At 36.3% G+C, this 24,049-nt stretch overlaps 3 protein-coding genes across 7 annotated transcripts; all 3 read left to right on the top strand.

Annotated features, from left to right (window-relative positions):
• The first annotated feature begins 983 nt into the window (after nt 1–983).
• LOC132189289 (signal recognition particle 19 kDa protein) lies at nt 984–6,089 on the top strand. Its single transcript, XM_059603961.1, has 4 exons — nt 984–1,230; nt 1,397–1,597; nt 1,815–1,914; nt 5,702–6,089. Exons 2-4 carry the CDS (start codon nt 1,415–1,417, stop codon nt 5,830–5,832), a joined length of 414 nt encoding a protein of 137 aa, XP_059459944.1. The 5' UTR covers nt 984–1,230; nt 1,397–1,414; the 3' UTR covers nt 5,833–6,089.
• A 1,356-nt stretch (nt 6,090–7,445) lies between these two features.
• Nucleotides 7,446–10,883, top strand: LOC132187816 (uncharacterized). Its single transcript, XM_059602258.1, has 9 exons — nt 7,446–7,670; nt 7,775–7,888; nt 8,291–8,359; nt 9,142–9,161; nt 9,234–9,286; nt 9,390–9,420; nt 9,572–9,650; nt 10,273–10,412; nt 10,615–10,883. The coding sequence occupies exons 1-9, from the start codon at nt 7,490–7,492 to the stop codon at nt 10,660–10,662; spliced, it is 735 nt and encodes a 244-aa protein (XP_059458241.1). The 5' UTR covers nt 7,446–7,489; the 3' UTR covers nt 10,663–10,883.
• Nucleotides 10,884–12,623: 1,740 nt separating this feature from the next.
• Nucleotides 12,624–23,801, top strand: LOC132163348 (calmodulin-binding transcription activator 2-like). 5 transcript variants are annotated; one of them, XM_059573612.1, is made up of 13 exons: nt 12,624–12,714; nt 12,907–13,005; nt 13,788–13,907; nt 16,184–16,299; nt 17,471–17,559; nt 17,892–17,937; nt 18,328–18,610; nt 19,069–19,358; nt 19,825–20,241; nt 20,391–21,091; nt 21,530–22,103; nt 22,700–23,008; nt 23,310–23,801. In XM_059573612.1, exons 2-13 carry the CDS (start codon nt 12,966–12,968, stop codon nt 23,400–23,402), a joined length of 3,078 nt encoding a protein of 1,025 aa, XP_059429595.1. In that variant the 5' UTR covers nt 12,624–12,714; nt 12,907–12,965; the 3' UTR covers nt 23,403–23,801. The 5 variants fall into 5 exon arrangements, with proteins under 5 accessions (XP_059429595.1, XP_059429587.1, XP_059429603.1 ...); XM_059573604.1 differs by having other exon boundaries at nt 12,636–12,819; XM_059573620.1 differs by having other exon boundaries at nt 12,636–12,819; nt 17,892–17,928.
• The last annotated feature ends 248 nt before the right edge of the window (nt 23,802–24,049 follow it).

Consider the following 24,049-nt stretch of genomic DNA (forward strand, 5'->3'; position numbering starts at 1 on the left):
TATTTTTAAATCAAACCAAGTTCAAGTCAACATTAATTTGAGGCTTTATCGATAAATAATTAAATCCAAAACCAAACAAAACAATACGTTTGTGACATAAGCACACATATATATAACTGTACGAAGGGTGGGGTGTGGAGTTGCTTCAAAGACCATATTTGATGCTGTCTGTGTGAAATTTGTATTTAACTAAACTCATGTGATTCCTCAAATGATTCTTGCTCAATTAAAGGAAAATGTACAGATTTTTGTTTGATTAATCTCGCAGGCCTACCTTCTCCATTGGCTAGAAGCATTAAAATAGATGAAAAATGCTGCATTTTTTTTTTACTTAAAACTTCTTAAAATGCTCCTAATTTTTTTTTAAAAAAAATTATTTTATTAAAAAAATGAAGGATCGGCTGAATCAATCCCCTTGCCACCCTCCAAAATCTCCTTGTTGCTTTTTGGAGGTGGCCAAATTACCTATATGCTACATGCCTACAACAAGGAGTGGCTGAACTACTCACACAAGTAGGATGGTTATTTTTTTGTTTTTTATTTTTTCTTGTGTGTGTTCTTTAATACTTTTTTATGGATAATTTCAACAAATTAATCTTAAAGAAAAAAGGAAAAGAAGAAGGCATTTTGGATCAAGTATCACTTGTTGAAGTTTGGTGGTAAAAGTGCCCTACTGGTGTAAGTTAAAAGGGACAAGTGTATTTTCCTTCGTTTATTTTGCTCCTCGCTTAATTCCAATTAGGATTGAGCATCGCAAAATGAAGACCCAGTTTTCTGTTATGAATAAAAAAAATTTCTTTTGTTCTCAGAAACTATTTTTTATTAGGGTTCACTAAACATGTTTTCAAGGGTTAAAAAAAAAAAAAAAAAACTAAATTTTATTCTCCTTTCCGAAAATAATTTTTTTAAAACAAAAAATAAAATAAAATATTTACAAACGAGCCCTTATGCGGCTCTGTAATCTGTATTACCTGCAGACCTTCATTTACTCCTCTTGGAGTTTACAGGTGGGAAGGGTAAACACTGTAACCTGTTTCTTGTCATAAAATTGTCTGTCTTGTTTCCGGCAAAGCGCCGGGTTATTGGCCGTCCAACACGCACGGCCAGGGGGGAAGAAAAGGGAAAGGGGATAAGGAGAGCCTTAATTGGCCCCTATAATATAATTCTACACCGGCGCGGCGCTGCTGGATACTTCTGATCAATAGAACTGGGAGAGGAGTCAGCCAAAAAGTAATGGCCACCAAGATACGCATAGTGATTCGATTTTTGATCACCCATTTTTGGGGGCTTCCGCCTTACACACGGAAGATTGGATTTGCCTGAATCACGAGTCTTATATACTGTATTTGTATAGTTTTGTTTCTTGATCTGTGAATTTTATGCCTGTTTTGGTTAGGGTTTTTGAATCAGAGACATGGATGGAGGAGGAGAAATAGAGAATATAAAGAGGTGGATAGTGTTCTACCCAATTTACATAAACTCGAAGAAAACGGTGGCGGAAGGGAGGCGGATAAGCCTCACCAACGCATGCGAAAATCCCACTTTCACCGAGATCGCCGACTGCTGCGCCCATCTCAAGCTCCCTAATGCTATTGAGGTTCGTGCTTTTTGTTTTTGTTCATTTTATTTTGCGCTTTTCTATGGACTGGTGCTTCTTGTTTTTTCCTTTTCAAATTTTTTTGAATGTTGTTAATGGGTCTCGAAAGTGTTTGAGAGTGTTGCTGATGGATCTACGGGTTGATGCTTTTGGTTTTTGTTTTTGTTTTTTGTAATTTTTTATGGGTCTTGAAAATGTTTGAGGGTGATGGTGGCAGCTAGATAAGGCTTATCCGCGCGACTTCATGCAAAGAGGGAGAGTGAGGGTATTGCTGAAAAGGGAGGATGGGACTCTGTGCAATCCAGCCATTTCTTCCAGTAAGGATAAATTTTCTTATTTACTAGTTATTATTATCTGGTCACTTTTGTTTATTTTATTGTTATTGATGGATCAGGATCCTCTACGTTTTCTCTAGTTCTTAGAATCTTAGCCATTATGTACAGAAAAATTTGAGGATCGTTTAGAACTCTGAATGTTGAGGTGGTAAAATCTGAATCATTTTGTTAAAAATAATGGTTAGAATTCTAACAAATTTACTGTTATGAAAGAATGATTATTTGTGTATGTCATAGTATTTAACAGCATTTTGATTTCCAACAAAGACCTATAAATTTAAAGAAATTCTTCTGTTTCAATTGGGTTGCTGTATATGAGCAAGTTTTTATCTCAAAATGTATGTGAAAAGATTTCCATTAACCATTGTTAGATGGTTGCCCAAACACTTGAAATTTTTATTTGATTAATATGACATGCATATATTATATTATACGAAGTTCCTCGTAGAATTGGCTGTCCCAATGCAGTTATCTAATCTTAGCATGGCATGCCAATAGCTCAAGCTTTATTAGTCATTTCAATGCCATTATACAACAGTTAAAGTAAGAGGCAAAATATGTTATTGATTCAATTGCCTTTCGTTAGGGAAGGGCCAATTACCCTGTCTATTTGAGATGGAAATCTGTAATTAGTACATTAAACTATAATTTATTTGAATAGTTAATCATATCCTTTTTTTACCTTTCTGAAAACTTAGCCTTGTGGTTGATCCAATTTTTTTTGTGGCATGCAATTTCTCCCTGAAAAACATGTACTTCTATACCTATGTTCAAATATATGTAACCTGGATCCCCCCAAAGGGTTGGCCTAGTGGTCGAGGCTCGTGGTGTTAGGAGTATCACGCTTTAGACCCTAAGTTTGAGACTTGTTAGGTGCAAACTCCCCCTTGGGTTCACACCTCCTGGTGTTAAAGCTAGCGATTTACTCTAATCCATGTAGGGAAATTTTTGAGGATATGGTGCACAGGTCTGAGGTTTATTCTGCAGAGTTGGGTCCGAAAGGCCCTACCTTGTTGAGGTTCGCCGTATATATATAACCTGTTGCCAAGGAAAGCAAGCATGCAGTCTGTGGGAATCCTTGTTATATGTGGTACACCAGTTCAGTTGCGAGTAGGTTGTCCTCTCGTGTTCTTATGATGGGTGCTCAAGGGGAGCGCCAAATATTTCAAAGGCAAAGAATCCGTCTCACAACCCAAAACACCAGCCAATTCTCCCATATTAACCACATCACCTATCAGGACCAAAGCTGATTTAGCCATATTCACCTTTAGACCTGAAGCAGCTTCGAAACAAACAAGTAATGCTTTAAGGGAACGAATTTGATCAAGATTCGCCCCACAAAAGACCAACGTGTCATCTGCAAACAAAAGATGGGAAATGTTAACCCTCTCAGATAGACTGATTCCCACTGAGAAACCCGAAATAAAGCCACTCTCGGTGGCAGCAACAATCACCCTACTAAATGCCTCCATAACAATGACAAACAGAAACGGAGACAACGGATCTCCCTGCCTCTCCCCTTGGGAGCTTCTAAATAAACTAGAAGCAGTGCCATTGATCAACACGGAACAACGAGCGGTCGAAAAATACATTGCTCTATCCAAGAACACCACTTCTCACCAAAACTACATCTCCTCAATAAATACAAGAGAAACTTCCAGTCAATGTGATCATAGCCCTTCTCTACATCCAATTTACAAAGCAATCCCGATTCCCCAGAACTGATATGACTATCCAAGCATTCACTTGCTATAAGAACCGAGTCCGTGATTTGTCTTCCTTTAACGAACGCGTTCTGAGGCTTTGAAATCACCATATCCATCACCCTCCTCATCCTATTAGCAAGAACTTTAGCAATAATCTTATAAATCTCACTTATAAGGCTAATAGGACGAAACTCCTTAAGCTCGAACGCCCCAGGAAACTTTGAAATGAGAGAAATAAAAGTAGCATTAAGGCTTTTTTCAAACTTACCACGAGCATGAAAATCTGAAAAAACTGTCATAATGTCTTCCTTGATCACTTCCCAACAATCTTGGAAGAAAGCCATTGAGAAACCATCCGTCCCCGGAGCCTTGTCTCTATCCATACCTTTCACCACCTCCAACACCTCCCTTTCCTCAAAGGGAATTTCTAGCCGATCAGCCTCACCCGCTTCCAAACAATCAAAGGCGAGGTTATCCAACCTAGGCCTCCAATTGCATTGTTCAGAAACAAAGATTTATAGAAATGCACCGCATGATCCCTAATGATGTCTTGATTAGAAGAATGAACACCATTGATGGATAGAGACTCAATAGAGTTGCATCTTCTATTAAAATTGGCAATCCGATGAAAGAACTTAGTGCACTTATCACCCTCGTTGAGCCATCGGATCCTAGATTTTTGTCTCCAATTAACTTCCTCTTGTAAAAGAGCAATCTCCAACTCCCTAACAATCACCCTTTTTTTATTCTTCTCTTCTTCACCCAATTCTCTCTCTTCCTCCAATCTATCCATAGCCTTCAATTCTTCCGCTTTCTCTTTGCAAATAACATTCACATTTCCAAATTCAATCTCATTCCATCTTTTGATGTCCATCTTTAAAATCTTAAGCTTCCGTGCCAAAATGAAGCTCAGAGTGCCAAAGAAATTATAAGATGACCACCAAGTCCGTACCTTATCCACAAACCCATCAGTTTTCAACCACATATTCTCAAATTTGAAAGACCTCTTACCCCCAATCATACCGTCACAATCAAGCAAGATGGAAAAATGATCCGAGCACAATCTAAGCAACCTCTTCTGAAGCAAGCTAGGATATTTGACTTCCCATTCTGGAGAGACTAAAAAATGATCAATCCTAGACCGAGTAATGTTTTCAGTTATTTAAATTGGAATTGTGAAGGGGTGACAATTTGTTGGCCTCTTTTTCAGTAGTTCTGATTCTGTTGTTTTATCTAATTCTTTATAGTGAGGGGGAATATAAAAACTTGTTGCTAACAAATCTCAACTACCGGTTTTCCATGGTTCTTGCCATGGAGCGGAGATCGGCTTTATTAGTAGATAGAGCATAATTTATTCATCTTCTATGACCAAAGGGCATTTGATTACTAAGCAACCTTTAGTCTTCCATACCTTTTATTTGTGGGAACCTACCCTAGGTGTCCTTGTAAGTGGAATGACTTCAATTCCAATTCCCAAATTGAATCTGTTCTTTCTTGTCCAAAAGCTTCCCGTAGTTCCATCAGTTTACCCTTCATTTATTTTCCCCTCCGAAGTCCCACATGTGGGCTGTAGTCCATATTTTCTAACACGTTTATAGTGCTCGTGTCAATGGAGTTATTAGTGGGGACATGAATGGTTGATAAGTTTTGGTTGCTATTGAGCCCTGCATAATAGTCCTTCCAGCTGTGAATATATTGAGACATCAGGTTAACCTCATTTTGGAGGGCTTTGGTTTTGGAATTTGTTTTAGCATTTTGGATGTCATGCATTGCTTGATTGTATGAACTAGCCATTTATGGTATGTTTGTCTTGGAAGATAACTCACTGGGAACTCTCTTGTGAGACTCCATCTTTTAAATCTTGTCATCTTCTTTGAAAGTCGAAGAGAACAATTTAAAAGAAAGAAATTTTGTCTCTGTAATTACAAGCATGGAAAAGAATAAAACAAGGATGTAGCTATATATCACTTATTTAGTTGGAATGGCTGTCTGCTCAATTTAGAAAAGAAAATGAATCTGCCTTTTCCTCTTGTGAGCTTACCATTGTTTTGATTATATTGTAGGAAAACAGCTGATGCTCCGTGTTGCTGAGTTGGTACCTCGGCATCCTGGGAGGACTAAGAAGCAGGAGCCTGCATCCTCATCAACTGCTGGACCTTCCAAATCCGGAAAGGGTGGAAGAAAGAAGAGATAGATCCAAAATGGTTTTGTTTTGTTTTTTTTTTGAGAAGAGATCCTTCAATTCCCACAGACAGCACAAAAGAAGCCCAAAAAAAAAAAAAAAAATCAAGACTCTGACTGCTAATAAGAATTTTCCTTTTTCACATCCAAAGCCCTAGGGGCAAGCGTAGAGTGCTGTGAAACAGGGTCTCGATGGATTGAGACAAAGCAGTTAAACTTTAGAACCTTTTAATTGGTTTATGATTTTAATCCTTTTGATTATTTATTGAATTTGAATTCGCTAAAAGCAATTGAGCTTGATTCAATTTAAACTTGGGTCTCATTATTTTGGAAACACTGAGTGTGACAAGTGTTCCAAAGTAAGGGGATCAAAATTCTCTACCAACTTTTAGATCCTAATTATCGCTTTTAAATTAAATGATTGGGATTTTGTTATGTTAATTTTTACTACTATTAAAAATGTGATAAAATGGAGTAAATACTTCAGAGATAAATACGGGATTGCTAAAAGGGAGAAGTGCTGATGAGTAAAATTTTAACTACTTAATTATAAAAGGGTAAAGTCCATTTAACTCTTTCAAACTACTACCACAATAACAATTTACCCCATAAATTATCAATGGCGACAATTTACTTTTCAAATTATTAAAACAATGACAATGTACACCTAATTTTAAAAAATGACGAAATTATCCTTACTAAAATTTTTTTTAAAAAAATGCTAAAATTTAATTTTCTTTCAAAATTTTAAGAGTATTTTTGTCTTATTGTAAATTCTATAAGTGTAATTTTGTCATTTTACTAGCATTGGGGGTACATTGTCATTGTTTTAGTAGTTTGAGGGGTAAATTGTCGTAATTGATAGTTTAAGAAGTAGATTATTATTTGGGTGGTAATTTGAAGAGGTTAAGTGAACTTTATAATAATAATTAAAATTTAAGAAATTGTACATTGAACTAATTGCAGAAGGCACTGATTGGAGCTAACTGTTGCTGGCTGCTGATTGAAGATCACCACAAAGTGACATCTCCTTGTTGGCTGTCAATTCTTAAAAAAGTATTTGGGTTAACTTTTTGAATAGATGTAATATTCTTTGGACTTATAGAACTTGCTAGAATGTTTCTGAAAAGAAACAGAGCTTTCGGTTGCATTCCCTTTAAGGTTTTGTTTTAAGGTTAGATCAAAATCAACGAGGAAATTACAACATACAAGAAAAGGACTAGATAACTTAATAATAAGTTCCAAAACGACACAAAGACCAAGAAACTCTTTTTTGTAGATCCTTTTGTTATGAAATATGCTAGGTTTATAAATAAATTTTACAAAAATTTTTTTTTACAAATTGATGTGGCATAACATGATTGAGTTTATCTCATATCCAATCATGTTGTGTCACATCAGTTTATAATTTTTTTTTTTTTTTTTTTGTAAAATTTATTTGTAAGCATAGCATTCCTCATTTGTTATTGTTAAAAAATAAAATAAAATAAATAAACCACAAAGTGGGCTCAAATGAGTCGGGGCTTTAATTGTATAACCCGAACCCGGCCCATCCGATTCAGTAGGCGTACCTACCAACCAAGTGAAAGAAGAAATAAAAAGAGAGCAAAATGTTTCCAGAATTAGATGCTGAAAAAACTGATCGATAAAGCTGAAGCAGATTGGTGACAATGGGGACTTGTTCTACGCAAGCTTACGGTGAGGCATGGTACTGGGACAAGCGCTACGCCCACGAGCCAGGACCCTTCGATTGGTACCAGAACTACTCCGCCATGGCTCCTCTCATCAATCTCTACCTCCCTCGCTCTCACCGCCACCATCGCATCCTCGTCGTCGGATGTGGTAACTCAGGTCTGTCCCTCCTCCGATCACCGCCGGATCTCTCAATATCATACAATGAAAACCAGTGAATAATTTTAACTGGGTGAGTCCGAGTGTCTTTGTTTTAATTACAGCATTCAGCGAAGGAATGGTGGATGATGGTTATGAGGAGGTCGTCAGCATTGACATTTCCTCTGTAGTTATCGAAGCTATGCAGAAGAAACACTCTGATCGTCCACAGCTCACATGTATCTTTTCTCCCTTTTTATATACAAATTTTGTTGACTACTGTTGTGGTAGAAATAGAATACAATTCAATTAAATGCTGAGATGATGAAATATTTAGCTAAAAATAACCGCGGAATTATCTTATAAAATCTAGAACACTTTAGATATGGAATTGTCGCATCAGCATTTATTTTTTTAAGAAAACAATAACTACTGATTTAGCTAAATCTCAACCATTTAATTTAAAAATAATAGTTGGAATTTATAAAATTTTATGTGATAAAATATCTTGTGAATTCTAGAGGATCCTGATTCTGCCATACAGACTCATGACCATGAGTATGAAATTTAAAGCAATTCTATGATTTTTCTTCCAATTTATTCTGCAATGAAGAGCTGCAATTTCCTTAATAAATAGGCAGATATGAAAATGGATGTTCGAGATATGAGTGCTTTTCCAACAGGTTCCTTCGATGCCGTTATTGACAAAGGTAATTTGCCTTTTTTTTTTTCTTTTTTTTTTTTTAATTAGGTTAATTACACTTTAATTCCCTCAACTAACACTCATTTACACATTACCCCCATGACTAACAATTGTTACACTCAACCCCCGCCAACTATCCGTCATTGGCAAAAGAACTCTTCCATTGGCTGAACGCGTTAAATGTAATAGAAAAAGCAACGTGACATGCATGTACTCATTCTTACTTGAAATCACCCTCAAATAAAATAAAATAAAATTAAAGACACAGTAAAAAATAAAAAAAACAAAAGAGGGGCTGGCGGACCACTCCAAATACTGAGCCACCCCAAATCACTTGGGGTTGTCCGGCCACCCTAGGAGTGACAGAACCACTCTTTTTTGCCTTTTTACTTTATTTTATTTTAAATTTTGAGCCTTTCTTCTTCTTTTTTTTTTTTTTTTTTTTTTTAAGTTCTAACTTCGAGGTATTGAAGTAAATTTAGTTTATTTCACATTAAAGATTGTAATGTGCATGTCACGTGTTCATTTTTCCATATGATTTAATGCGTCCGGCTAATGAAAAGGTTTTTTTGCCAACAATTGGTAGTTGGAGGGGGTTGAGTATGCCATTTGGTAGTTCGTGGGAGTGATATGTAAATGAGTGGTAGTTGAGGGTAATTAACCCCTTATTTTTTTAGTTAAGGGAGTAATTCTGATTGACATTTGGATTGCTTTGCTTGTTATTTTTTGTCAATGGTTTGTCATGTCGTCTGATGCATTTCGTTTTTAATGTATCGGATGATGTTTCAGGGACTCTAGACTCTCTATTGGTGAGTGCTGCGTGGTTGAATACTTCATCTTTATTCAAATGGATTTTTCTTTTCACAAATTTTTATCCGTAGTGTGGACATAATTCGCAACTAAATGCTGGCAAGATGCTTGAGGAAGTTTGGAGGTAAACTGAAACTATTAAACAAGACAGTATAATTGTTTCGCGCTTTCATTTTTATTTTCTTGATCTATTCGCCATTATTGAAGCAGTTGATGACAAACTACAGGGTCCTCAAGGATAAAGGAGTTTATATTTTGGTAACTGTTCCTTATTCTTTACCTTCCCCTTTTTTGGCTAAGAATTTTTCATGCATTTGCTTGAGCTATGCCAGCGATTGAGATGTAATATGTTTTTGCAATGTTTTTTTTTTTTTTTTTTTTTTTCTTGTCTCACTAATGCATGCTGCAGATCACATATGGTGCTCCAACTTATCGCCTGCGATTGTTGAGAGATTCAGGCTTGTGGACAATAAAACTCCATGTGATAGGTTGATTAAAGTCTTTTTCTAGTTATTAACCTGTTCTGCCCTAATTTTTACTTAACATTATTTTCTTGCCTTTTTCTAGTTATTAATCTGTATGTGGGACTATCAGGTGACTAAAGGTTGCATTGATATTGAACTAGTGGATACTGTGCATTTTAGGTGCATTATTGACATTTTTCCATCACTTTGACAAGTTCAGTTTTCCAAGTAGAATATAATGAAAGGGAGAAAGAGGAGCTTCAAGTGCTATGGCTTGTCACTTATACAACAATCAAAATTACAGTACCCTTCCCCACCAAACCCCCCACCAGTTCTTCAGGCCTTCACCAATTCCCTTTTTGCAGAGGAAATATAATTTTTGTGCCATTAAAAAAAAAGGGGTTTGTGGTACCAGAATCTGTTTCCACCTAGAAAGCTTGTCTTTGGAATGGGTTTCTCTTGCATTATGCATGTTATATATTTTTATTACACCTGGGTCAGATGTTTCTACATCAATTGCTACCTTTCTACGTAATATCTTTTTTGGTTTTTGTGGCATCCGATATAATTCCTCTTCAGTTTCATGGAGTGACAGTCAGATATGGCCTAATGCTCTTAATCTTGCTGACTGTCGTCATATCTGCAGAGAAGCTTGTGTCGGGTGAAAGCTCTGAACATCCAATATGGAAGCTGACTGATCCTCTTCCGTTGGGTGATGATGGAAGCTCAGTGGAAGCAGTGCTTGGAAAGAACCCTGACATCCATTATATATACGTTTGCACTAAGGTTGATAGTAAATTTCTCAACTTAGCTCTTTCACTTTCTGTGTTCCTAGTCACAAATGCTAACACTTGTAGAAAATTTATGGTTAATTATTTACATACTCTAGCTCGGGAAGGGTCGGTCATTTGAGATGGGTCCAAGGTTGTAACTTGTAATTATGATTTAACAAGCTTTTCTCCTCTCTTTCCTTTTCCTTTTCTTTTAGGACCTTTCTTTGAAGGCAAGCCTGAAGCCTGAAGTGGCAGTTGACTGAGGAATATAAGCGTCTTCAACCTATTACATGGAGATTCTTTTTGTTGTACCTCAAGTTCTAGCATGTGTTGTTGTTGAGCTGATGATACCAGCTCTGTTTTGTGGTGTCAGTCTTTCAATTGGTCCTAAGCATGGCTTCATTTGAATCTCCTATTTATCCATACGTTGAAGGGATTGTAATCAAACCCCTATTACATTGTAATGGTGAAGTGAAGTTTTGTATTTCTTGGTGTTTCTAACATTTGCCAAGCACAGAAGTATGATAGGAGTGTGTTGGTTCAGTTTTCTTTTAAAGTTTTTAAGAGAAATCAAGCAACTAATTTGTCTGTCCTCCTGTCCTAGATTCCAAGCCCACCCTCCACCGGTCCTCACTTCCAGATGTGTACCTCACGCTCCGCTATGGCGTGCGTGGGCTGACACGTCGATGCTCTTTTTGGTTTATTGCGGCAGATCGCATGCTCCTTTACCCCTATTCCTTTGGATCTCTATACTTGGGCATCTCTTTTGGCGTATGGAGACTTCCGTATCTACATCTAGATCCGAGCTACACTCAATACTAATGTTATTCGCCATTCAATTCTTAAAGGGTGCTCATCTCATCTATTATTAGTTCAATTTTTCTTGGTTTCTCCAACTTCTTCAAAAGCTAGTCATAAATAAATCAATATGAATATGAGTGCCATCAGTGTCACTCACCATATCATACTATGGGCTGCTACAATCAATTACGTTGGTAATATTTTTTCACTCACTTTCCATCACGTGGATTCATGGCTGCCAAAAACAGACCTATTTTGAATTGTTGTTAAGGACAGTATTCTCTGTTTGTATTTGTTTTATTGTTTTCCTATCATTTTTCTTGTTCATCTATTAAAAGGAAAACAAAAACCAAAAAAGAAAAAAAAAAATCCTATATTTCCGTGATCTGAACCTGTGAAATTGACATGATTTTTTCCCTTTTTTTTTCTCCAATTAAAACTTTGTTGTTATGAAAGCTTTCCCAGGTCAACCTGCAAACAAGTAGCTGCCTTTTTCATGGGTTAATCTGCAACACCATTGGGCATTGGCAGTCAATCCTGCTTGACCCCGCCATTTTCAGGACTTTATAGTTTCAACTACTGCACCTACTTTTGTTACCTTATTTTATGATAATTGATACACATCGCCAAAGGGTACCCTAAGCAACCATCACACGTGGCAATCAAATCCAAATTAAAAGCCCCACTGTTTACAAAGAAAAGACTTCTTCTCATTGGCTTATTACACTAAGGAAACAAATATATAATTGTGCTAATCTCAGTGGGCTAGCTGCTATGATTTAATTATGAACTTTACTTTTATAGCCTCTAGTACCCCTATTTGAACTCCTGTCACATCATTGTATCGAATTTCTCCAATTATTTATGATACTTGTTCTTTCATATCTCGTATAGATTTTAAAGTAATGTTATACACTTTATTTTTTCTCACAATATTAATTTAGCGGTCCTAATTAACTGATGAAGTTATAACTATTAGACATTTTCCATGTTAGCTCTTTGAGATATTTATATGGTACGTAACATTAATGTATGAGTATATAACTTGCATTCTATATTATCATCTTACTAGATTTAGAGATACACTTGTCCAATTAACCTAATAGAAGAAGGGTGGGAAATTGAGTAATTCTAAACGTCCATCTTATACCACTCAAAAAATGAGGTATTAATTAAAATTCAATAATAAATAATAACAAGTTTAATGATAATTTTGAGAAAAAACATCGTTGTCGGGGGATACAACACAAAGAGAGACTCACGGAGGTTCTATAAATTGTGGAAACACAATTACAAAAACACCCCTACTGTGCCTTTTTATCTTTAAAGTTCGACTCGTGTGTTGACCACGTCGAATGTCTCAAAGCTACCTGTGCCACGTCAGATTTAAAATGACCCGTATGATCGCTCTGCCAGTGTAAACACAAACCAGAATTCATTGACTTTCAATCTCTCTCTAAACCTTTTTTCAAGTAGTGGTTTTCACGCGCTTCTTCTCTTTCTCTTGCAATACGGTCCGTTCTATAGCTCAGACCTCCGTTCTGTCCCCTACTCTCTCTCTCTTCCTTCTCCATTGCTGTTAGGGTTTTCGATTGTTTGGACCTTCGAAATCGCTGCGTGTAATTTTCTTGGCGATTCAGTTTTCATTTTCGGTCTTTGAGCTCTGGTTCGTGTTATGTTTTCTGAGAAATCTTCGGTTTTTGCAGGTTCTCTGTTGGTTCTGTGGATTCGTAATCAGAGCTCTCGCGGATGACATCTAGGTTTTATGGCTGAAAGTGGAAGATACGCTCTTAATCAACCATTAGGTCTGGTTTGGTTTATTTTTCTCTCTTTTTTTTTTTTTTTTTTTTTTGCTTTTCTGCTTCGATGCGTTCGTGAGGTTTATTAGATTGAATTTGGTCCAATATGAATGTAGAAATGATTCAATAGATATGAATGGCTATGTTCTCGGAAAAAAGCAGTTGGTTTGAAATAACAAGCTGAGGTGATTAACAAGTGTGGTTCGTTCTCATTTTGTTTGCATTTATTATTTATTTATTTATTTTTTTGGTTTTTTGAATGTTGTGATGATTTTCAGTCTGTATGTGTCATAGCCGAATGCTAGAGCTCCCCTGTATTCTCTCATGCACCCTTGTTCGGTACTTGGCATGTATGAGGACCGGGGCTCTGAAGTTATTCTTTGTACATGTCGAAGTTGATGGTTAAATGAATGAATATATACCATATTGCATTCTGTGCTAGAAGTGCGATGAATTTTCTTGTGATTATTTTGGTCGGGTTTTGAAGAGGTATGTTCTGAGTTCTGCTATTCTTGCTTTACATGTAATTCACTGGATGTGTATAATGCAGCGTGTTGGCTATATGGGTGCATAGTGTTATTGTTGCCCAATTTGGATCTTGAGAATGTTAATCCAGGATATTTTATTATTTGTCACTTAATGTGGTTCTGTTTTTGTGATTTCAACATTTATGGTTGCATTGTGTGTTTAGTATATTAGTAGAATGGATTTTATTGGTTCGTATGATTGGATCTTGAATGTGTTAGTTAAAATCTTTAACCATCTGTGCATTTTCTGAATTTTTGCAGACGTTGAAAGGATAGTGCTTGAAGCACAACACCGTTGGCTTCGGCCTAGTGAAATTTGTGAAATACTTCGCAACCATCATAGGTTTCACTTAAATCCAGATCCACCTGTTAGGCCTCCAGGTTGTCACCAGCATGCTTGTCAATATCTTATTTCTTAATTACTGTCATGCTTATGGGTGTATTAAATTGCTGCGCTTACATCTTCCTATAAGACTTTGTATTGATATTTTTTCATTCCATCTTTGTTGAGTTAGGCGGAATTTTGTTGTTTGATTAAATTCTAATTAATTTTATTAAAAAAGCAACTATTTTGTGCCAGTTGTTACCTTGCACAATTTTAGAATCATAGTTATACTAATCTCAAATTTGGATCAATCAACTGAGATCTCTCAATCTCTAGAATCCTTACATGGCCAAACCCCATCTGTGCTCTTTATTCAGGCTTTCTGTATATATGAGAGTGGAAATAATTTCATTGGCCATTATTATCAAGAAAAAGATTCACTACTCAGTTATGGCTTCCAAAAATTACACTTTGTAGTTCAAGTTGTTTTTTTTTCATATTTTAACTTTATGTTGATGGTTGTGTGTGCGTGTTTATTTAGTTATTTCTCTTAATGGAGATCATAATTGTTGTGGGAGCACCTATCAATTGTGGGCCTTCACAGGTCACATCTTGCTCTGTTGTGATTTTTTTTTTTCCCTTTCCACTATCATCTTAGTACTAGAAAAAGGAGATAAGATTTGGAAACTTGTATGTATGAATATCAGTTATGAAGAATATAGTAACCCTTTTCTGCAATGTTAGATATGGGGTCAAGGATTTGTATATGGTACTAAGGATTTAGAATAAACATATATTAGGGTCTCTATAGATTGGGATTAAAGCTTAGTTGAGTTGATTTGAGGAAGGGCAATGTGGTAGGTTTAAAATAGACAAGTCGTTAGGGACATGCATGATGAAGTGGTTATGGTAACTATCAAGAAACAACTGGTACTTTTTGCAGCATGGGAAAAAAAGGAACTTTTAGCTGCAACAAGCTTATATCAGGAGTTGGCAATTTTCTCATGTTCATCTTTTACACATTGTATGCATTTAAGAGAGATCTCATGATGCATGATGTTAGATGTCGATCTGTTTTTCCTTGAAAAATTGATAGGTTCAATTAAACTTCATAAAATGATCGAGGGATGCCCAAAAAAGATCTATTGGACATATGGGTTGCCTTTACTGCATATAGCATTGCAGATGAGGGAATTACAAAAATTGGTGGCTAGTAGGTTCCTAAATTGTTTCTTTTATTATTGTGGATCGCTTATTTATGAGGAAGAGAGTTGGAGGTTGTTGAACCTATAATTTGAAGATGATTAAACGGGGTGGTGTTGAAATAGATTTTTGGTCAACAAGTAACTATCAAGTTAAAGGGAATTAATTACATGGAATATATGGCTTGTAATGTGTTTACAGTAAGAGTGTGGGTTGAACATTGCCAGAATTAGAATGCCAAATGTGCACTAGTATAATGAAATTACTTATCAAAAAAAATAAATAAATAAAAATAAGAATAAGAATGCCAAATGTATAGGTTATTAGTATAAGAAATTTTGAGTGAATATTCTAGAGCAAGAAACTAATGAAATTTTGAGAGAAAATTGTCTTGAGACGATGTGATTATGTGCACCATAGTTTAAACAATTTGATTACAAGTTTAAGGTACTGGCACCAGAAAGCCAAACATGTGGATTGAGTTTCCAAGTCGTTGCAATGACGTTTTATGAGTTGAAAGTAGGCTTGATTTGCCCCAATTTTCTTATTTTATTAAGTAAGAAATTGGTTTTTTGTGAGTTTCTTCTTTGTTATGCTCTGCAAGTATCTTGTTGGTTTTGAATTATGTACTTCCTCAGTGCATTGCAAATTAGTTTTGCTGATATCAGAGGGTCCATGTTAAGTATTCCCTTTTATTTTGGCTCTATGTGGCATGGATTCTCTTTTGTTACTTGAATGTGTTAAATGCTTTTAACTGAATGATATTTCTAAAAACCTTCCTAAGAAAATAACAGTTATATTCAAGTCAGCCTCCCTTATTGCTGCTACAGGAGATATTAATAATGAATTAGTGATTTATAATGGTTTGGTTGTTTTATCGAAATGGAGATATAACATTATACACGTGCATGTGCACGTATGTTTGTATGTATGTAGTTCTATTTAGAAAATGCCATTTCCCTCTTGTTCCCTTCTATGTGCAGAATCAGCTAAAACTGTTTTGTTTACCTGTGCACTTACTTTTATTGTCGGATCAGATATCAATAGCTAATCTTTCCTTGTATAGAGATGGAGCATTGTCATTTCCTGTTGGTATTCAAACAGCAACTAAATGTTTTTCATTTTTCAGCTGGTTCTTTGTTCCTGTTTGATCGAAAAGTTATTCGGTATTTTCGTAAAGATAGTTACCGGTGGAGGAAGAAGAAAGATGGAAAAACTGTCAAAGAAGCTCATGAAAAGTTGAAGGTGTGCTGTTCAATTTATTATTTGTAAGTTCAATTTTTTTGTTTGTTTGGGGGGTTAGGGTTGCCCCTAATTGATGTAGTCAAAAGTGTTGCCTGGGTATCACCTCCTGTAGCTGTCTGGACCTTCTGTCTCTAGTTAGTCATTGTCGACAGGCAACACCAAGTAATGCTCCTTCATGTTTCAATAAATCTTTTGTTTGGCTACCTGGATGTGTAAGCACTTCAATGGATAATTCAAGATATTCACAGCTTTTTAACTACTGAGTGTTTGTAGCATTAACCTAAGAGCTGAACTCTTGAAATCTGGTTGACACTGTTGCCTCTGCTTCAAACATAATACATTGTTAATTTTTATCCACTTTGGCAGCTGATGTGCATTTAAGACATGTATCTCTTAATATATTTCATTTCATATGTATTATTAGCAGTTTCGACAAGCCAAGATAAATTGATGTCAGATTTTTTTTAGTAAGTAATCGACAAATATCATTAAAAGCATAAAGGCTTCCTAAGTACATAGAAAGCATACAAGGGGAAACACCTAGCTAGAAAGAGCAAAACGAACAAGGAAATCACTATAACTAATAGTCACGGAGGAATCATAAGCAACTGCCCAAAGATGCAAAGATTTGAAGAAAAAGGCTCATCTCCTCAAAAGTCCTCTCACAGTATTCAAAACTTCTGTCATTCAGCCTTCCATAAACACCATCTTCCATACAACAACACTCCGCGTATTGTTGTTAGTCCACCAACAAACATACAAGTCAATTACATGTCTAGGCATAACCCAAGACAATCCAAAACTTGAAGGCTTAGTACTTACTATTATACATTTATTTATAATTCCATGATTACATGAAGGCTTGAAGATTATATGTATTATTTTGTTCGATCATGCTTTGGTAATGAGGCTAAGCTTTGTCTAGGGAGGCTAAATATTACTATTGTTTTGAGTTTAAATCATTTTCAAAAAGTCAATAAAACTTGGTTCCTGTAGTTCTGTATCCAAGGCTTATATTTCAAGGAGTTGTTAATTTTTGCAAAGTATGTTAATTTTGACCCTTTTTTCTTGAATGCTGTAGCGGACCTCTTCACTGTGGATTACAGGTGATTGCACTGTTAGTTTGAGCTTCACTGCTTAATTAATTAGTTGTTCACTGGTTTGTCTGTAGGCTAACAGTGTGGATGTTCTCCATTGTTACTATGCCCATGGCGAGGACAATGAGAACTTTCAGCGGCGAAGTTATTGGATGCTTGATCCGTAAGTGTTGCTTATATTTAAGTGTTGCTTATATTTGTAAATTTAACGCCTTAAAAGTTTCAAATTTTGTTTTTAGTGGACTGTTTTTGATAGCACTGTAAGAGAGTACTTCTGTTCTGAATTTTGCAAAGGGTGTGTTAAGCATTAGTAGCGTAGGATTCATTGCGCCCTCTGCATTCCTACGGATAAGAAAAATGATCTCTTGTATTGAAGTTTTGTTCTAAAATGTCTAATATGAAAAGAATTTCAATGAAAAAATTGAGTTTTTGTCGATAAGAACTTTTATCTATTTTAGTCTCATTCTTGACATGTATTTCATTTTTTCTTTTCAGGCACTTGGAGCACATTGTTCTTGTACATTATAGAGAAGTAAAAGAAGTATTCCTTTGTGCTCATCTATGGCCTTCTATTTTTTCAAGTCTATAGTCTTCTGAACAGTGTTTGGTTAACATTGTTTTCCCAGCTTTTTATATCTTAAATGCTTTTGTTCAACTGATTTTTCTTTTGTTTATTAGTAATTTACACACACGCCTAATGGGTTTTTAAACTAATGACCTCACCTTTCACCCCCTTCGTTTGTGGGGTAGGAGGTAGCATTTGAGCTAGAGCTCAATGTGCGTGAGTTTGTTGGTCATGTCTAGACTTGTAGCCATCCATGATCCATGAAAGTTGAATGTAGATTAGTTGACTTTACTGGAATTTTTTTTTTTTTTTTTACTTTCCTTTATGTGGCTTAGGTGTTCTGCTATGCCCTTTGATGCTATGTAGGGGTACAAGTCAGGCATCTCCCGTGTGATAGCAGATCCAGGATCACAGGCTGGAAGCCCTCAAAGTAGTACTGTACCATGCTCTGTGCAGGCAAACTCACCTGCCCCTTCAGTTCAGACGTCTTATGCATCAAGTCCAAACAGAGTAGATAGAAATGGGCAGATAGTCTCATCAGGATTGGATGATGTGGATTCTGCTAGTGATCCACAAGCATCTTCTCTCGGTCAACCTATTTTTGGTTTTATATCACATAACACTTCTTTGCTGGAACATAAAGTTGCAGGTAAAATTGTTGCAATGAATGCATGATTGATTCAAATTAATGTAGTTGAATCATAATTATGACATAAAAATTTAAAAAATTTTGTCTTTAACCTTTCTTCTGCTTTGGCCCTAAAATTTACTAAGATATTCTTTTAATTTGTACGAGTGACAAACCAGGACTAACTTTAATATACAGGAGTACATTAATATGCTCTTTTTCATCTGACCCTGTGCATTATCAATTTATTGATTGTTTTAATCTGTATAAGTACTTTATCTGGCCAAGCAATTTCGCTGTGTATAGTGATTTAACAGCAGTTTCTGCCTTGTAAATTGTTCATTTTGTCCTTTAGAGTCATTTTTTAGGGTGATATTTTTATATTTAACTGAATATTTATTTTAATTTTTGAATTTGCTTTTTGGATAATATGTTATGTTAATTTACAAAATGTGACCAGGTGGCTGTGCTGCTTTCAGGATTTGTGGAGTTACCAAGCAATCCCTGGTTTGCTGGGCCTAAATATTGTCAAAGTTCGGGATTATCTAATTTGGCTGAAATTAACAGCTTGACCAACAACGCAGATGGTGTGCATTACCAGAAATTTTTTGTTGAACATCCTACTGGAGCTGACTTTATATCACATAAGTTAACAGATGCTAGATTGGATGCTGATAGCTCAGTCCAAGGTGTTTTAACTTATAGAAATAGATTAATCACTGATAAAGACAACCAGTCATTAATGGCAACTTCTGGGGAAGTAGTTCAGGTTTGTTTTTTGCAGTTAAATGTGTGTTATTATTGTTGACCTTATTATTACATAGCATTCAATCTGGAGGGCAAAGTGAATTTGAATTCTATGCAGGTGCATCAGTTGTATTTACCTATAAAAATAGAACAAGGTAAAGAGAGACAGAGAGAGAGAGAAACCTGCAACTGTGTGGAAGTAGCATGCTATTTTGTACATTTTTACATTTATGTGAGGCTCATAGATGAGCATGTTTTGTTGTGGTGCTGTGTATGGTATGATGTGATGCATAAGCATTTGTTGTTATATGTCAATGGGAATTTTGGTTTTACTATTGTGCTTGTTCTTACTTGCGTCTCAATGTGAAACCCAAATTCAAACTGAGTATTGATTTTCGTCAGTTATGTCTCTGTTGACCTTTCATGGATTTTAGATGAATGTTTCCCATGGTAGAAGTTCCCCAAGTGATGCTTGTATCTTGTTGCAGGTGCCACAAGAGCGTGGTTTCGATTTAGTTCATCCCCAGTCTCACAATTGTTCAGAACCTCATGTGGAAGTAACTTCTGCCATTCGTTTTGAAAAGAAATCTAAAGATGCTGTTGTAAACAATGATGAAGCTGGAGTGCTGAAGAAACTTGACAGCTTTGGTAGATGGATGGATAAAGAAATTGGTGGAGATTGCAATGAGTCCTTGATGGCTTCGGACTCTGGCAATTATTGGAATGCACTTGATGCTGAAAATGATGAGAAGGAAGTGTCCAGTTTATCACGTCATATGCACTTGGATACTGATTTGCTGGGCCCTTCTCTATCCCAAGAACAGCTATTTACTATCCGTGATTTTTCACCAGATTGGGCTTATTCTGGGGATGCAACAGAAGATGCAACAAAGGATTTGAGAAAGGTATTCATACTTTGGTTTGCAACATTATTTTTTTAACATTCAAAAAATCATGTGGACATGCTTATGGCCTTTAGTTGTTGATTCTAGAGAATTTAATATATAATATCATGCCAGTTTTATTATTATTTTTTTTCTTCTTGTGGTTTCAGGTCTTAATTGTTGGTACGTTCTTGGTAAGCAAGGAGCTATCTAGCAAGATTAAGTGGGGATGTATGTTTGGTGAAATTGAGGTTTCTGCTGAAGTTCTGAATGATACAGTCATCAGATGCCAAACTCCTCCACATGCTCCTGGGCGTGTTCCATTCTATGTCACCTGCAGTAATAGGTTAGCCTGCAGTGAGGTGAGGGAGTTTGAATATCGAGAAAAACCATCAGGAGTTGCGTTTGCAATGGCTGTTAGAAGTGCACCAGCAGATGAAGTGCATTTTCAAATGCGCCTAGTTAAACTTTTATATCTAGGTCGGGTGAGGAAGAGGTTTGATTGCTCTATTGAGGATTGTGATAAATGTAAGCTTAAGAGTACCATATCTTCAATAAGAAGTGAAAGTGGAAATGATTGGGGAAGGGTTGAAGAGACCTCTATGGCCTTTAATAGCAATCACATGAACCCTAGAGATGGACTAATTCAAATTTTGTTGAAGGATAGACTTTGTGAGTGGCTAATCTGTAATATTCATGAAGGTGGTAAAGGACCGCATGTTTTGGATGACAAAGGCCAAGGAGTTATACATTTGGCAGCTGCACTTGGCTATGAGTGGGCTATGGGGCCCATAGTTGCTGCTGGTATTAGTCCCAATTTCAGAGATGCACATGGAAGAACTGGGCTTCACTGGGCATCATATTTTGGGAGGTCAGATTGCTTTCTTAGATTCTCATAAGTGTTCAATATATTTTGCCGCCTGACGTTTCAAGTTTTGATTTCAAGCGCTCCCAAAGGGTTTATTTTCTTCATCTGGCTGTCTAATATGGCGATCTGAACAGTTCAACTACTAGTCAATTATCAATGTTAAATTTGAAGATTTAAATTTTTTAATGAACTCTTCCACCGTTACCTAATGCCCCAGATTAGGTTTTTACAACTGAATTGAATTGAGAACAACGCGGTTAAATGTTTATTAAGGAATAGAAACTCCCTTATCTCTTTACCCTTCTCATGCATAAACCCTGATCTTGAAATTTTTTGTTAGCATGAACAAAAGGATCATTTTTGTCTGGTGAATCCTTTATGTATAACAATGTTTGTTTATTGACAACAATTGACTTATAGTTCCTCTTCTCCTTTCTGTAGAGAGGAAACCGTCATTGCACTTCTTAGATTGGGTGCTTCTCCAGGTGCTGTTGACGACCCAACACCGGCATCTCCGGGAGGAAAAACAGCTGCTGATCTAGCATCAAGCAGAGGACATAAAGGGATTGCTGGATATTTGGCAGAAGCAGATTTAATCAGTCACCTCTCTTCACTAACTGTCAATGAGAACATAACGGATAGTGCTGCTGCAACTATTGCAGCCGAAAAAAGTATTGAGACTGCAGCACTTGTCCAATCAGATTTGGCAGCATATGAGAACCTTTCTCTGAAAGGATCTCTTGCTGCTTTTAGGAAATCAGCTCATGCAGCTGCTCTAATACAGGCTGCATTCCGGGCTCGTTCATTCAATCATAGACAACTCACTAAGAGCAGGAATGATATTTCTGAAGTTTCACTTGACCTAGTTGCACTTGGTTCTTTGAACAAGGTTAAAAAATTGAACCATTTTGAGGAATATTTGCATTCTGCTGCTGTAAAGATCCAACAGAAGTACCGTGGTTGGAAGGGAAGAAAAGAGTTTTTGAAAATACGCAACCGTATTGTGAAAATTCAGGTACTCCCATATATATGTGCTTTCTTATCAAAAAAAATGTGCTTGGAGTTATAAATTTGAATATTATGTTCCGTGGAAGGCAATATATTTATTGGTTGACATATGATGGTATTGCCAGTGCCTTGAAATTTCAATTTGTAGAGAGCATGCTAGCTACTAGGTTTTTGTGACATCCTGGTTCATTCCTGTTTTTGTTCACTGGTTAGAATATGTACTTTCTATATGTTAAATTACTACATGCCCTAAAAGCTTAAGCTAGTAGAAAATGGCGAGTTTAATCATTTAATTAATATTCTCTTTTACTTATGAGCTCGAACTTGCCCTTTGAAGCCCAACACGAAATATAATTTAAATGGGAAGAAACTATGGAGTGAATGTTCGAACTTAGTATTTTTACTTTGATACCATATTAAATTACCACTCATTCCAAAATCTTAAGTTGATAAGAATGATAAATTTAATCATTTAATTAATATTTTAATACTCTAAATTGTCCTTGCAACACCTAGTTGGACTCTTTTGTTGAAGGTACCAGGTTTTCTTTTTCATTTTTGGCTGATGTTTGATTTAATATTCATTCTGCTTATTGCTCTCAGGCTCACGTGAGGGGACATCAAGTTCGGAAGCAGTATAAAAAGGTTGTTTGGTCTGTTAGTATTGTGGAAAAGGCGATACTGCGTTGGAGGCGGAAACGAACTGGCTTGCGGGGATTTCGAGTGGAAAAAGAAATGGGAGATGTGGCATCAGAGACTGAGAAAACTGATGAGTATGAATTCTTGCGAATTAGCCGGAAACAGAAATTTGCTGGAGTTGAAAAAGCTCTAGCAAGAGTCAGGTCCATGGTTCGATATCAAGAAGCATGTGATCAGTATATGAGGCTAGCTACAAAGTTTGAGAAGCTAAAGGTAATTTTGCATTCTTTTTGTTGTTTCACTTTCTACAATCATCTAAGGGTTCTGGGTTGTTGCAATCATATTCAATTTCGTAAAACAAAAGAGGTCATGGCAATGATTGTGGATTGTAGCAAAAACTATGAAGTGTGGCCGGTGTATCTTCTCACAGGAAGGTTCTTGGATGGTTTTCCTTCAAGTTACTTATGGCATGTTTCTTAAAGTATTTTGTTGTTTACTTGATCAGTTTATAATCTGATGGGTTATTTTCATAATTTGTGATGATTGTTGTATTCTGCATCTTTGTACTCAACAGATGGGCGATGAAGGGAGCAGCGCAATGCTGCAAGGTGAAATTTCACAAAAGAGCAAAAGAGAGCAAGATTTGCCTGCATTATTAAAAAAGTAATGGCCATACTGCTTTTTTACCTGTAAGTAATAATATCTAACATGCGTTACTCAGGTGGAGAAAGAGGAGAAAGAGTTCAGGGAGGGAAGTTGTAGATATCTTTTTTGTTTTTTCCTCTTTCTCTCTTTAGCTTTTACTCCCCGTGTAAAAAAATTTACGTGGAATGAGTGTCAGGGAAGCGGGCAGCGCTTAATCGAAACATGGGAATAGTTGAAATGGCTACACTGACAAGTAGTGATTAGTTTGTTTTCATTTCTGTAAATTCTATTTGAAGTCGGAAATGGTATTGTGGCTTATGTGTACTCTGCACGTGGCAGGTGAGTCTGTAGTTAAACCTTTGACATTACATCAAATTTCATTTAATTCTTTGATAAGTGCGCAGATTTAGCTTTTGACCAATTCTTAAGGGGATTCTTGTGTATGGCTTGCTATTTCTCAATTTTGCATCGAAATTTGAACTTGGGCTGCCTAAAAAACGCTGTTCTGTCTTAGGATGGGTTAGCTAATTAGCTAACCCTCAAATGGTCGCTTGTTTGGTCTAAATACCACGAGCCTTCTAATATACGGTTTTTACAGGCAGGGTTGTGTTTGGGTTTGTCCAATATTGATGGGTTTCAGAGGGGCTCTGCCTTGAAAGGGTTAAGTTG

The sequence above is a fragment of the Corylus avellana genome, chromosome ca1 (genome assembly GCF_901000735.1).
Source record: "Corylus avellana chromosome ca1, CavTom2PMs-1.0".
NCBI classification, from domain to species: domain Eukaryota; kingdom Viridiplantae; phylum Streptophyta; class Magnoliopsida; order Fagales; family Betulaceae; genus Corylus; species Corylus avellana.

Excerpts from the sequence above, each read along its gene's own strand:
- LOC132189289 (XM_059603961.1), top strand. The coding sequence starts at position 1,415 with ATGGATGGAGGAGGAGAAATAGAGAATATAAAGAGGTGGATAGTGTTC. Across the intron at positions 1,598-1,814 it reads AGCTCCCTAATGCTATTGAG|CTAGATAAGGCTTATCCGCG; the intron begins GTTCGTGCTTTT and ends TGATGGTGGCAG. Across the intron at positions 1,915-5,701 it reads CAATCCAGCCATTTCTTCCA|GAAAACAGCTGATGCTCCGT; the intron begins GTAAGGATAAAT and ends ATTATATTGTAG.
- LOC132187816 (XM_059602258.1), top strand. The coding sequence starts at position 7,490 with ATGGGGACTTGTTCTACGCAAGCTTACGGTGAGGCATGGTACTGGGAC. Across the intron at positions 9,651-10,272 it reads AATAAAACTCCATGTGATAG|AGAAGCTTGTGTCGGGTGAA; the intron begins GTTGATTAAAGT and ends TCATATCTGCAG. Across the intron at positions 10,413-10,614 it reads ATATATACGTTTGCACTAAG|GACCTTTCTTTGAAGGCAAG; the intron begins GTTGATAGTAAA and ends CTTTTCTTTTAG.
- LOC132163348 (XM_059573612.1), top strand. The coding sequence starts at position 12,966 with ATGGCTGAAAGTGGAAGATACGCTCTTAATCAACCATTAG. Across the intron at positions 18,611-19,068 it reads GCTGGAACATAAAGTTGCAG|GATTTGTGGAGTTACCAAGC; the intron begins GTAAAATTGTTG and ends TGCTGCTTTCAG. Across the intron at positions 20,242-20,390 it reads CAACAAAGGATTTGAGAAAG|GTCTTAATTGTTGGTACGTT; the intron begins GTATTCATACTT and ends TTGTGGTTTCAG.